This window comes from Emys orbicularis, chromosome 1, assembly GCF_028017835.1.
Source record: "Emys orbicularis isolate rEmyOrb1 chromosome 1, rEmyOrb1.hap1, whole genome shotgun sequence".
Classification (NCBI taxonomy): Eukaryota; Metazoa; Chordata; order Testudines; family Emydidae; genus Emys; species Emys orbicularis.
Genome location: NC_088683.1, coordinates 326218983 through 326234136, shown reverse-complemented (window position 1 = coordinate 326234136; position 15154 = coordinate 326218983). Strand labels below are relative to the sequence as shown.

Genomic DNA, 15154 nt, shown 5'->3' with positions numbered 1-15154 from the left:
GATGCAAGTTACACAAATTTGTCCTAGCAAGTAAATAGGAGCTAACTACTGGCTAGATCTTGAAGCCTTAATTTTTAAACTTTCTTTAGTAGCCCTTTGCTTAAGAAGGCAATTTTTTGATAACTTTTTGCCATAATTGTATATTATCTTGTAAAATCCTTAACTCCTTTTGTTTGGGTTTGTAATTTATTGTGCAACATACGGACTTACGACACGTGAAGAATAATTTAACAAAGAGAACTTAGTACAGCAGGGGGGAAAAAAGAAAAAACATCCAGAAATGGGGCTCTTGGAAATAGATGGACAAAGTGAATACTTCAAGGATTCAGAAAATTAAATACTTAAATCAAGTAGTGTAATCATAATGGGTTATTAGACACACATTCTCCAAATTACATTCTTCGCTTGCAAAATCTCTTACTGGTCATATTCACAAGTTACAGTCTTAACAGTTGCACGTATAGTTAGTATTCCTGGAGTGTAGATGCCTGCTCCTTCATTAATTAAAACAACATTCCTATACTAATGGTACTAACACGTATCTGATAATCCATTTATAATTGGATTGGGCAAAAAATGGGAAATGTTGCTCCACTGAGCAACCTTACACTGATACAATTTGTTCACCTGTAAAATAGAGAGATTTCTCTGGTACAAAGGCAAAGTCCTCTTGTCTATAGAATCAATATTTTGGAACCTTACATGTCCTGAATTACTACAATTATAAACCTTAAAATTCATATTTGTAAATTAAGACTAGTAGATTTTATAGTTCTGCTAAAAATGTGAATATTTTTCATACCCTTATTTTCAAGCTTTAGTTAAAAAGCTATCATTTAACGAGTTTGAATGCTTTTCTCTTTTAAAAAGAATCAGTTAAAGCTACTGAATGGATTTTTAATCTTTCCTATCCCATAGCCTCTTCCTCAAACATCAAATGTGTGCTTACTTTTCCTTGTATATGTTAATAGTGACCAGTATTTCAAAAATCTTACATTCTAAGCAAATTTTGAATGGTCTAGTCTCAAAATATAAACATCTCAGAACTACTAAATCAAATTGTTCCTTGAGATTACATAACTATAGAGTAAAAGATGGCTGCCCTTTTTCTGCAAGGATGTAGTTGAGTAGTTCTGATGAAATCCTATTTCATACGAACTTAGTAGTTATAAGGTTATCAGAGCCAGGTGACCAAACTAATTTCATGTACTTGTTTTCCTATTACAGTGATCTCTACCTCTAAGAGTGCCAGATACTTTATTATCTTAATTATTAGAGCTTTTTACCTCATACTTTTCATCTCAGCTAAAGTCTTGTCTACACAAGGAAGTTGCAACTAAAATGTGGCTTATTTTGATTTATCTTAAACTGATCCCTAATTGATTTAAGCTGAATTGAAATAAGCAGGGTTTAAACCAAATTAAAGGTGTCCATGCAGCCTTTGGCACCCATTTAACTAAATTTGGTTTTAAATAACACCTTTAGTTAAAACGGGGCAATTTTTTATCATGTAGACAAGTCCTGAGGTTACTGGAGCTAGAATTCCTAGCCTATTCATGTAATTTAAGTCTGAATTTGCTTAGGTTTTTAACCTATTGGTGGTGGAGTGAAATGATGTCATTGGACTCATCCTCTTTTTGTATTTTAATAGCTATAGAATAATGTGACTATGACCACAGACATTTCCATTTAACTGCAGTCATTGTTTATAGCTTAATACTTACCATTCAGTATCTGATTTTTAAATAAAACTACTAATAGTTTTCTATGATTCTCAGACGCTTTTCTGTTTGAGCATTGCTGGGGGCAGGGTAGAGGGGTTGTTTTTTTTTGCAGAATTCAGTTAGTGCTGCATTTAGAGCAGGACACTTTGAGTAGTGAAACAGATTTACTAAAAATAATTCTTAGGATTAAATATGCTTTTAAATTATTGTCTAAAAACTATAAATTTTAAATTGCAGTGTTCTATGCTACCTGCTTTTTATGTTGTTGCATGTCTTTACTACTCTTCCACTAGGATTTGGAAGTAGCTCTGCTTTTGGAAGCACTGCCACAGGCGCACCATCGTTCGGATTTGGAACTACAAATAAACCCTCGGGAAGTCTTAGTGCAGGTTTGCTTTTATCTGAATTCAAATTTGTCTTAAAAGTACAAATGCATAATCCAACTGCAGGTTTCACTTTAAAAAAACTAATTGAAAACAATATCATGTACATGCTTAAAGTTGCCTTTACAATAAAACCGTTGAAAAATGTTATTTTAACTAAAGAAATACTTGCTTTAAACTAAATTGATTTTAGAGAGGAAAAAAATCAACCCCTAAAATGCCCCTTTTTGGATGCTGTCTCCCTAAAAGGGAACTACTGATTTCAATAAATGATAGCTCCTGTTTTACTAATAATTTACAGTTTAAAAAAAAATAATTACATCAGATGTAGTTTGAGGCACAGGAGTCACCGCTCGCTATTTGAATACAAGGGAAAGGTAGACTTTTTAAGGTTATTTTAAGTTTTGTTGTTTTCTAAAATGTGTTCTGCTTAATTCACCAATAGTTAAATGCTCTTATTTTTTTAGTCAGAATTTACCTTACAATAACTAAACTTTAAGGATACCTTTGTAAAACTAAATGCCTACATTTTATATGCAGAAAGGCAAATTATGTATGCAATTGTCAGTTTGTACGTTCATAATTCCTATATATAAATTAAGGATTTTATTTTGAAAACTTGTCTCATTCTGAGGCCTCTCATATAGTTCAACATCTGAATACACTTTTTATTTCATACCGCTGTCAGTTTGGCAACTTCCTACTTATTACTCATTTGATTCTTAATCTTTTGTTAGTGATAAAATAGATGTTGAATATTGGACCCGTTGCTCCCAAACTTTGGGTATTTGAAATCTAACTCTTTCATTTGGCACCCATGTCTAATTTTGTAATTAGCTTTAGTTATTAGAACATATGTTTATCATCACTTTTGCTTTCTAGAAAATTAGAGTAGATGTCTGCCTTCCAGGATTGGTTTATCATAGTATTTTTTTGTTTTTACTTTTGTTTTTCTAATTACAACTGTTTCTAAAAAACAAGGGTTTTCAGTAACGCTGAAATAATATTGCTGATTTTTCCTGTGGACTCCTCTGGCTCATATTAATTTATGTATTACATCAAATAAGGACTGCATTAATTTTTACCTCTATTGTGTAGCATCCATGCTTTTTCTTTCTTAGTTTAGGATGATTCTTCTTTCAAATGAGGCCTAAAGAATGCTTTTAGTTTAAAACAGCACATTACAAAATGGAAATAAATGTTTGCTTGATTTGGGTGGCTAATGCTCATGAATGCATAACATCCTGGTAAAGTGCATGTCGTTTCTGTTGGTAGAATCTGCATATTGCAAAACTGGAACGCTAGCATTCTTCGTATTTAGTAACAAATGCATATTTTTATATAATGCTCAAATCTTTTTACTTTTTATAATAATTAAATTTTCTTACAGGTTCCTGCTGCTTGAACTACATTAAGCCAAAAATAAGTTATTTACTAATTTTTCATATATTAATGATAAAAATGTCAAGTTCTTTGAATGATTGCACATGTGCATTCCACCCTAGGAATGTACGTGCCCCAAGCACAGTTGCTGGAAATTTTTTCCTCAGTGGTACCCCGTTGTGGTGGCTCAAACATCCTCTGGTTCTGTACGCCTATAGCACTGGTATAAAGTGCCCAGCCAGCCCCATGCCCTCTCAGTTCCTTCTTACCACCTGTGATGGTCGCTGGGACTGCTATCCTTGCTTTGGCAAGTTCTCTGTGGTCTTCTTTTTCTTATATTTATACATAGTTCATAGAATCATAGACTTGTAGGACTGGAAGGGACCTGCAGATGTCTTCTAGTCCAGTCTCCTACACTCAAGGCAGGACTAAGTATTATCTAGAACATCCCTGACATCCATTATCTCCTTCCTAGATCCCAGGGACTGGTATGCTGCCCTCAATTTAAGAGATGCCTTTTTACATATATCAATATACCAATATGTCATAAGGTTCCTCAGATTTGTAATGAACCCTCCCATTCGGCCTATCTGCAGCTACACGGATGTTTACAAAATGTCTGGCGGTAGTGACAGCCTTCCTGAGGAGGTTAGGGGTGCAGGTCTAACCTTATCTAGACCACTGGCTAGTCAAGGGCTGGTCCAGGGCTCCGGAAGTGTCCAGCATTCAGCTTATGCAGTTGACGTTCAAAGCCCGAGACCTTCTGATAAATGTAGAGAAATCTACCCTCGCACCGGCGCAGAGGATAGAGTTTATTGGAGTGGTGTTCGACTCTACTCAGGCCAGATCCTACCTCCCAGAGGGTCGTTTCCAGACAATCACATCCCTGATGATTCACCTCAAAGGTCGTCCAGTCACAACAGCCACAAATTGTCTGAGACTTTTAGGTCACATGGCCTTGTGCACATATGTGGTACAACAGGCAAGACTGCACGTCACACCCCTCCAGACATGGCTGGCCTCAATGTACTCACCAAACCGCTACCATCTGGACTTCGCACTCATAGTACCTCCGTGGGTCCTCATCTCCCTCAGTTGGTGGTTGGATCTGCTCACTGTTTGTTTGTGCGGGCGTTCCCTTTTTACGGCCTTTGGTCTCTGGAGGAACTTTCACTCCACATCAGTGTCAGGGAACTCAGAGCAGTTCACCTGGCCTGTCAGGCCTTCCTGCCACACATTATGGGCAGAAACTTGTTTGTTCTTATGGACAGCACTGCAGCCATGTTTTATCTCAACAGGCAAGGAGGAGCTTGCTCTTCCCTCCTATGTCAGGAAGCGATTCAGTTATGGGAATTTTGCACAGCCCACTCAATCAGTCTTGTGGCCTCGTACCTTCTGGGAACGCAAAAAGACCTGACAGATCGCCTCAGCAGGACTTTCTCCTCACCATGACTGGTCCTTTTGCCCAGATGTGGCGAGGGACGTTTTCCAGACTCCCCAGATCTATTTGCAACCTGGTACAACAGAAAGTGTCACCAGTTCTGCTCCCAGCGAGGTCACAGTCCAAGTTTTATAATGGATGCCTTTTTGATATCATAGACAGGACATCTTTATTATGCTTTTAACCCTATCCCGCTCGTGCAGAGTACTGCTAAAGATCACCCAGGACCAGGTCCGAGTTCTTCTGATAGCCCCAGCATGGCCCCATCAACACTGATTCTCCACTCTGCTAGGCCTCTCAGTGATGACCCCATCCCGCTTCCATTACACCTGGACCTGATCTCTAAGGATAATGATCGGCTGCTCCATCTGAACCTGAGCTCCCTTCACCTAACAGCCTGAAAGCTCCATGGCTAAATCCCAGAGAGCAGGCTTGCTCAGAGCAAGTTCATCAGGTCCTATTAGGTAGTAGAAAGAGCTCCACCAGGGATACTTACTTTTCAAAGTGGAAGCGGTTCTCTGTCTGGGCATCCCAATGCAGGGCTTCACCCACACAGTCATCCTTGCAAGAAATTCTTGAGTATCTCTTATACCTGAAGCAGCAAGGCTTAGCTATTTCCTCTGTCAAGATTCACCTTGCAGCAAAACCAGCTTTCCACTATTGGGTGGATAACCGGTCCATTTTTTCAAATGACATGTCTGTTTGATTCCTCAAGGGCCTACAAAGGTTATACCCTCAAGTAAGAGAGCCCGTTCTTCCCTGGGACCTGAACTTGATCTATCAAAGCTTATGGGACCACAGTTTGAATCTTGGGTAACTTGCTGTTTGTTATACCTCTCCTGGAAAGTGGTTTTCTTAGGCTAGGTCCACACTGGGGCGGGGGATTGATCTAGGAAACGCAACTTCAGCTATGAGAATAGCGTAGCTGAAGTCGACGTTTCCTAGATCGAATTAAGTTTACTTACTGCGGGTCCACGCGGCACAGGCAAGCTCCCCCGTCGACAGCGCTTCCTCCTCTGGGCGAGCAGGAGTTCCGCAGTCGACGGGGGAGCGCTTCTGGGATCGATTTATCGCGTCCAGATGAGACACGATAAATCGATCCCAGAAGATCGATCTCTACCCGCAGAATCAGGCGGATAGTGTAGACCAAGCCTGAGTGGCCATCACTTCGGCCAGAAGGATCTCGGATCTCCATGCCCTCACATCAGAACCTCTGTACACAGTCTTCTTTAAAGATCAGGTGCATTTACATCCTCACCCATTTCCTCCCAAAAGTGGTTTAGCAATTTCATAGCAATCAGGCAATCTACCTACCTACCTGTCTTCTACCCGAAGCTGCATGTAAATAGGGAGGAACCACATCTTCACTCATTGGATGTTAGATGCACTATGTGGCTTTCTACATAGAAAGGACTAAACTGTTCCAATAATTTACCCAACTGTTTGTAGCTGTATCTAATATGATGAAGAGTCTCCCAGTCTCTTCACAGACAGCTTCATCCTGGATCACCTCATATATTCATACTTGTTATGACCAGGCAGGTGTTCTGCTACCAGCTAACCTGACTGCTCATTCCACAAGGTTGCAAGCATCAACAACAGCATTCCAGTCACAGATCCCTACTCAGGATATTTGTAAAGCAGCAACCTGGTCATAGGTGCACACATTCTCCTCCCATTATACCATCACTCAACAGTCCAGGGATGATGCCAAATTTGGTCGAGCTGTCCTGCAGTCAGTATGTCCATGAATTCTGATCCCTCCACTATTCAACTGCTTTGGAGCCACCTAGAGTGGAATGCACATGTGCAATCACTCAAAGAAGGAAAAACACTTACTAACCTTGGTTGCTCTTCAACATGCATCGCACATGTCCATTCCACGACCCACCCTCCTGCCGTTCTGCATCAGAGTTTTCCAGAAAGAACGAACTGAGAGGGTGCAGAGTTGGCTGGGCACTGTATAACGGCGCTATAGGTGCATGGCACCAGAGGGCATTCGAGCTGCCCCGGTGGGTACCACTGAGGGAAAAATCTTGCAGTGAGTGTGCTCAGGGCATGCACACACATGGAATGGGCATGTGCAACACATCTCACAAAAACAACAGTTACAGAAGGTTAGTAACCTTTTTTTTCCCATTGAATTACTACGAAGTGCAAAACTTGCTTAATCTTCATAAGCAACTTTGTTACTCTAGTATTAAACATTTTTAAATGAATGGTATAAAAGGCTTAAGGCATGCAGTACTTTAAAGTTTTGTGTTACAAAGCGGGTGTTCATTAAAACCCTGATTCAGCAAGGAACTGAAACATATGCCTAACTTTAAGCATGTGTTCGAAAGCTTTTCTGAACTGGGAGATCGATAAGGAAATGTTATGAATCACTTAAACCATATTGCAAATCTAAACAATATCATTTAAATTGAAGAGATTATGGAAATCAAATCTCCAGATAACTTTGATAGTGTATAAATACATTAATCTTTGCCTGTGTCAGATGGCCTCTGGATTGAATGTGATCTTACAGTATAGATTTACTGTATGGAGTAACTGGGCTTGGATACACTTATTAAAAAAAAACAAAACAAAAAAAAACATCATTTAAGTCAGTCCTCTTCCCCAGGCACTGTTTGCAGGACTTCAACACTGAGACCATTGTTTTGTAGAACCTTGTGATTGTCCTAGGTAATGAGAATTGTATTTTGTTTCTGCAGCTTTTTCTTTAATCAGAGTCAGTAGGGTGGTTTGGGTCTAGGGGAGCATGTATGTGCCATTATTGCAGCTCTTGAGTTTAGATCTGACTCCTCTTCCGTAAAATGTGTTACCATAAATTTCTTTCTAATCTGCCCATGTCAGGGTATACTCCCCCCAATCTGAACTCTGGGGTTCATGAGAGACCCCCTAAGCTTATCTTCTACCAGCTTAGGTTAAAACTCTTCCAAGGCACAGTCTTCTGCCTTGGACAGATATTGCTGCCACCATCAAGTGATTTTCACAAATATTCAGGGAAGGGTCACTTGGAATCCCTATTCTCCCCCCCCCCCAAAAAAAAATATCCCCCCCCCCCCCAAGCCTCTTAACCCCCTTTCCTGGGGAGGCTTGAGAATAAAATACCAACCAGTTGTCTTAGCAATGTGAGCACAGACCAACCCCTTGTCTAAGGACTTTGGAATCAAAGGATTCTTTTAAAAAAGGTAAAATTTATTTAAAAAGAAGCACATCTGAAAACTTAGGCTTTAGGGATTAAACACCAAAAATAACTTTCTTGGGGTTCAGCTTAAAGGTTACAAGCAAAACAAAAGTACCTGAGGTTAGCACAGAGGAATCCACAAACCAAAACAACCAAAAAGGTTCCTAATCGCATCTGTCTTAACTTTTCCTATGCTACTTACTTACATATCTGGAGTTCCAAATTAGGAGTTTTCTAAGTATGATGCTGATGATTTCCCATACCTGGCTTAAAGCTTACAGCTTGTTGCTGCCTTCCCCTCTCTCCAGCCTGAGAGACCAAGAAAAAACCTCCCACACCCAGCAGTTTTTTCAATTTGAAAGGGTATAGCCTCCTTATTGGTTCCCCTGGTCAGGTGCCAACTCTGGTTAAGCTTCTCTTAACCCTTTACAGTTAAGGCAATTAGGGTACAGCGGCTAAGGAGGATTCTATAGCTACTGACTGTATGGTTGTCCATAAAAGGGAGCTACCCCCCCTTCATTTATCACAGCCCATCTCTAGGATTCACAGATAATTCCCAACTTTTGATCTATCCCATGTCCAATTTTTTAATTATATAGTTTACACTGTCTTAGAATGAAAAATGTAGTTCCCCAAGTTGATCCTTTCTGGGCCCCACTAGCAACCTTCCCTCACTTTAATAAAAAAAAAAAAATACATTGTTTAATATTTACTCACTGCTTCCAATGGCAGCCAACTTTTTACCCATACAACAATACATCTAGTAATGCAGTATCTTTCTTATTTACATTTTATGCAATATTGTATCAAGTTTTCTTCTTCGATTGTGTCCATGTCGGTCCTACTTCATGCATGTATGCACCTGATGTGCACGAGATCAGAGCTGTGGAATAGTGGTATCTGTTAGGCCACCCCTGTACCATACGTGTCCTCTTGCCCCCATCTGAGAGCATAAAGGGCAGAGCAGCAGCAACCATTCCTCAGTTTCTTCTTACTACCCCAGCAATGAGATGGAACAAGCAGTGACTACCCACTACCTCTTAGCAAAATTTGCTTCTTTTAGTTAGTCAGTTATGATTAATTCCCTTTAAATTCTCCCTCTTTTCTTTGTTTTACTGCACTGTTGCCAAAAAGGGGGGAAAAGTAACTAACTTTTTTCTCTCCACTTTTTGCTTAAAGTGGCAGATTCAAAGCCCTCAGGCTTCAGACCATGCCCATCTGTGAGGCTCATTCCATTTACAGATGGCCAGAGCCGCTGTCTTTTTTTTCTTTTTTGTCTTGGTGGGAGCCATGTTCCAGGCTGCTGCATGGGATACACTTCCTTTTTGACCAAGACAAGAAAATCCAGGGACAGTTGGATAAATTTATAGCTCCTTGAACAATCCATGAGAAGGACTTCAGGCCATTAGAAGAGACCAGTTCCATCTTGGGAAGGGATCTCAAACTCAAATCACCACGAGGGCCACATGAGGACTAGTACATTGGCCTGAGGGCCGCATCACTGACACCTTTTCATATAAAGGTACAAAGCCCCGCCCCCACTCGACCCCTTCCATGAGGCCCTGCCCCTGCCCTGCCTCCATTCCAACCCCTTCCCCAAAGTCCCCACCCCAACTCCAGCCCCTCCCTGCCCCTATTCCAACCCTTTCCCCAAATCCCCGCTTCAGCCCCGCCTCTTCTCCGCCTCCTCCCCTGAGTGTGTGGCTCCCCATTCCTCCCCCCTCCCTCCTGGAAAGCGCTAAGTGCTGCCAAACAGCTGTTTGGTGGTAGGAAGCACCTGGAGGTAGGCAGAGGAGTGGGGACACGGCACGCTGCGGGGGAGAGGGGACCGGTGGAGGAGAGGAGCTTGGCAGCCACAGCAAATAACTCCACGGGCCGTGTGTTTGAGATCTCGATCTTGGGGTTAATCCTTGTTACTAAGTCCCAGTCATCCAGTGTCCCTGCTAGCCAGCACACAGCACCCCAGGTCAGTACTAGCAAGAAGTCCACAGCACTGTCAGGCAAGAATATAGGACCATTGAAGACTACCTCAGTATTGGTTACCACCATGGCACTGAAGACTGTTATTGCCTTCTCTAGGCAATGAATATCTAAACAGACAAATGAATATTGCTCCCACCACCAATCCCCCTCTGTCCACAAGGAGACATTCAAAAACTCATTTTCCTCTGGGACTGGAGGACTGCGCCCAAAGACAAATGACACCAACTCAATTTCTGGCTCAGTACTGAAAAGGCACAGGGCACCTTCTGTGCTTACTTGTGACAATGCTGGAAGCTATTGACGTTGACACTCCCGATAGAAGCCTTAATTAATGGTTAAAGGTAGAAGCTAAGTCTCTGGCACCACATTCCACATCAATGTCACTACGGTGGGCACTCATACAAACCTCTGGTCTCTTGGTACTGAGTCCTCCTCAAGATCAGTGCCACCTCTAGAGAAAGTTTTCTCTTTTTCTCCTTCACTGGGCAACACCTTCATTCTGCCGTCTAGCAGTTTGTGTCACAGAAACCAGGAGAAAGCCTTGCTCTACAAACCAGGGATGCTCACTTCAGAGCCTTGACTCATCCATCTCAGGCATAGCAATGGTCTGATCAGCGTTACCAGAGCCAAGTGGATCCCTGTTGGTCCTATTGGGCATACTCTAGATGGAGGTCGTCAGTATCCAGGAGCTGGTCTCCATCTTACCACTCAATAAAACACAGGCCATGGTCCTTTTCTACAGATGGGGGGTGTGGTACAGACAGGGAGGAGCAAGAATAGCATTCACAGGAGAAACAGTCAGGTCCAGAGCCCTCTGAGCAACACCTTTCATCCTCTGAGACCAGTCAGTCTTCTCCCAGTGAAACACTCTTGTTTCCTGTACCAGTCCCAGGTGATTTTAGAGCCTTCCAGAGGCTGCTTTCTCATACAGCGGAGATCCTCAAAATAGAGACTTTAATAATTGAAGAAGAAGCTCCCAAGCTTTCAGATATGCTGCATTCTTCTGCTCCTGCCAGAATAGCACTGTCAATTAATGAGGGCATCTTAGAACCAGCTAAGACTCTATCAGGTGTCAACAACTTTGCTTCAATCTGCGTAAAGAATGGAAAAGGAGTACCAGTTACCCCAAAAGGGACAATTTTATAACCACCCAATTCCAGGTTCATTAATGGTCTCTCTTCTGCCCACAAGAAATCTAAAGAGTCTAAAAACCCTCCAAAAGACCAAGAACCAAATAAACTAGACCTTTTTGGAAGAAAGGCTTATTTGTCGGCGTCACCTCAGCTATGAATACGAACCTATCAAGTCATCTTTGCAAAACCCTGTCCCACATCAGATAACTCCTGACAACTCCAGAGAAGAGTTGAAAACCATCATTGCTGAAGGTCACCAGTGATGCCTTACACTCCCTAAGGCCTCCAGGGCCACACTTTGCTCATTGAGCATCCTGTGCCTCAGGCCAAATGACAAGCCTTTTGAGATACCAAGGGCAGTCTCAATAGAAGACCCTTACTTACCCTTAGCAATAGTCTTCTGAGTAACTGCCCAGAAAGAAACCAAGGTTCTCTCAGAGGAGCTAATCTTTCTTGGTCTTTGATCAGTCTTAGTCTGCAGGTATGACACACGGGTTAAGAACCACAACAAAATCAGGCAAGAGCCATCCCCAGATCCTGCCTTCAGATTCTGGTTTGCTTTCTTCCATCAGGCTTGTACTGCAATTACAACTGACCAATGGGTGCTGGAAGTTGTCTCATATGGTGCTCCATCCAGTTTGTTTCCTTGCCCCATTACCCTTCCCCATCCCTCTTCATGAATCCTTCTTACAAAATGCTAAAAAATGACTTCCCTGCTTTGCTTGTGAGCCAAAGAGGAGGTACCGCTAGAGTACAGGGGAAGGGGTTTCTGCTCTTGATATTTTTGTTTCAAAACAAAAAGGGTGTCTAGTCCTCTCGAGTCTAGGATAGGACAAAAACAACATATACACTGTCTCAGATTTAGGATAGGAATGCTTACCTTCTTCATCCCTTTCCTAGGCTCAGGACTGGTTTGTGGCTCTCAACCTCCAAGACTCATACTTCCATACTGCAATTCATTTAGCCTACAGGAAATATCTACAATTTGCAGTGAGTCCCAATCATTATCAATAGAATGTTCTACTGTTTGGTCTTTCCAGAGCAGCGACAGTTTTCACTAAGTGTCTGGGAATAGGGGCAGCACAGCTGAGGAGATGATGAGGCATTCACGTCTACTCATATTTAGATGATTGGTTGATCAAAGACAGGTCTCATCAGGAAGTCACCACAGCCTGGATCTATGTCCTTCGCCTTTTCAGACAGCTGGAGCTCCATTGAGAATTTTTATGAGAAACTATCTCTTACCCCATCACAAACAATAAAATTTACAGGTGCCTTAGTCAATTCCAAATCATTAAGGCATATCTTCCAACAACAGAGTTCTGTCTATTCAAATGATCATTACCAGTATCAAAACAAATCCATCAACTGCAATAAGAAACTGCCTCAAACTTATTGGCCACATATCAGTTTGGCATGTATGGGACACCACTAGCCAAACTTTAGCCAGCACTGTAATGGGCATAGGTAAAGTCTGTGTATCACCCCAGGAGAAATCAAATGGGTATTTAAGTTATGGTCCCTGCTCACATTTTATCAGCACTGAATGGAAGGTCAGACCTCAAGAGCATTCCACCCCTCCTCCTACAAAGATACTGATCACAGATGCATCAAGAACAGGTGGGGGCACATGTCTTGGCCAACTCCATATACAAGGAACTTGGTCCCTAAAAAGTGTGACTCCACCCATATACGTTTTAGAATTACGAGCAGTCGGATTAGCATGCATTGCATTCATATCTGTTTTACAGAATTCCATGATTCAGATTCTCAGAGACAGTACCATCAGCAATACATTTATATAAGACAAGCAAAGAGGTTCTTGCTTATCACTCCTGTGTCAGGAGGCAATGAAAGTTATGGACGTGGTGCCAACAGCGGATAACCCAAGTAACTCTTTTTGTCTTCTAGGAGTTGGCAATGATTTAGGAGACCTCCTAATCAGCCAATCCATTACCAGCCACATGATCTCAGAAGAACTCCATCGTGTCAATGTTTCACCAATGGGAATATCCCGTTATAGACTTGTGTCATCAAACAGCACATAGTGTCCAGCCTTTTGCTCCAATGGAGACATGAGTCCAGGATTCTAAGACACTTTTCGTGTACCATGGGATCAGAGACTCATGTTTTCACCCATTACTTCGATAACCAAAGTGATATGCAAAATTCATACTGATCCTGATAGCTCCATATTGGCCAAGACAATTCAGGCTAACAGATCTCCTCAAGACATTTATTCAGCATCCAATACCACTTTCAGATTGTCCAAACATAGTATCACAGAATCAAGGTCAAATACTAAATCCAGACCTGAAATTGTTACATCTGACAGCCTGGATATTGGCTGGTTGAGTGCTATTGATTTACTGTTCTCTACAAGTACAGAAGATCCTACTGCAAAGCAGAAAGCATTCCCCAAGAAAAAATTATTCCTGTAAATGGAAAAGATTTTCAATTTGGGCAGCCCCACACACAACCTTGACCTAATGGAGGCTCCTATACCTAAAGTCCTTGATTATACTTTGTATTTGAAACACTTTGGACTCTTAGTTCAGTTATGGTCCACCTTATAATGAGCTTAGCATGCCATTCTCCAGTACAGTCATGTTTATTTTCTCTCCCTTGCCCCCCTGTATCCAGCTTTTTAAAGTGGTTACTGTATACTTACCTGCTAGCTACAAAACATCTTCTGGTATGGTATTTTACTATTGTTCCTACAAACCTCATGGAGACCCTCTCTCTGAATGCGCTCCACACTACCTTGCTGTCAAGATGGCCTTTTTTGGTTGCCATTGTATCAACCAGGAAGGTCAGCAAAATAAGACGTTTTCATGGCTAGCCCTCCTTACACAACATTAAACAGAGGTTAGATGGTGTTGAGACTTCCTTCCAAATTTATTCTCAAAGTTGTGTCAGGCTTGCATTTGAATCAATCTGTTAATCTTTCCATTTTCTTTCCAAAAGCCATAGTCTTCCGTGGGGGGGGGAAGGGTTGAAGAGGAGGGAAGAAAATCAACAACTTGGATGTTTCAAGAGTATTGTTATATTATCTTGATAGGGCAGAGCCCTTTAGGCAGACTCCCTAGTATTGTTTCGTTGCCATAAGTAGCACTTTTAAGGGGCACACCACTTCTTCCAGGAGGATATCTAAATGGATTAACCAGTGTATTTCAGTCTCTCACATGATTGGTAGACCTCTTCCTCGAAACATCACAGCTCATTTCACTAGCACACAGGCTTCCTCTTCTGCATGCTTCAGAAACATCCCTACATCTGAAATCTGCAAGACAGTTATTTGAGTGATCCCTTTCCTTTTGTTACACTATGCCCATGACCTGGCCACAAGATCAGATGACAGATCTGGCAGGAAAGTGTTACAATCACTTTTTAATCAGTGGTAGTCAGAACTCCTCTATCTCACCTTTCAGATGGGGCACCTAAAGTGAGATCCACACAGACACATACCTGAAGAAAGGCGGGTTACTTAATCTGCTGTAACTGGAGTCTTTGTGGTGGTGGGTTTGTAACCTGTCCTTTAAATCGGCTTCTGTACCCAACGACTGGAAGATAGCTAATGTAACGCCAATATTTAAAAAGGGTTCTAGAGGTGATCCCGGCAATTACAGACCGGTAAGTCTAACGTCAGTACCGGGCAAATTAGTCGAAACAATAGTTAAGCATAAAATTGTCAGACACATAGAAAAACATAAACTGTTGAGCAATAGACAACATGGTTTCTGTAAAGGGAAATCGTGTCTTACTAATCTATTAGAGTTCTTTGAAGGGGTCAACAAACATGTGGACATAGTGTACTTAGATTTCCAGAAAGCCTTTGACAAAGTCCCTCACCAAAGGCTCTTAAGTAAAGTAAGTTGTCATGGGATAAAAGGGAAGGTCCTTTCATGGATTGAGAA

The 15154-nt window shown here is 41.7% G+C and overlaps 1 protein-coding gene across 3 annotated transcripts in view; it reads left to right on the top strand.

Moving 5' to 3' along the window:
* NUP58 (nucleoporin 58) overlaps positions 1-15154 on the top strand; it is a 54381-nt gene that overhangs the window by 33613 nt on the left and 5614 nt on the right. For all 3 annotated transcript variants that reach the window (XM_065404508.1, XM_065404516.1, XM_065404499.1), the window contains one exon: positions 2018-2113. In XM_065404508.1, coding sequence (XP_065260580.1) covers positions 2018-2113 — 96 coding nt within the window. The remainder of the gene's footprint in view (positions 1-2017; positions 2114-15154) is intronic.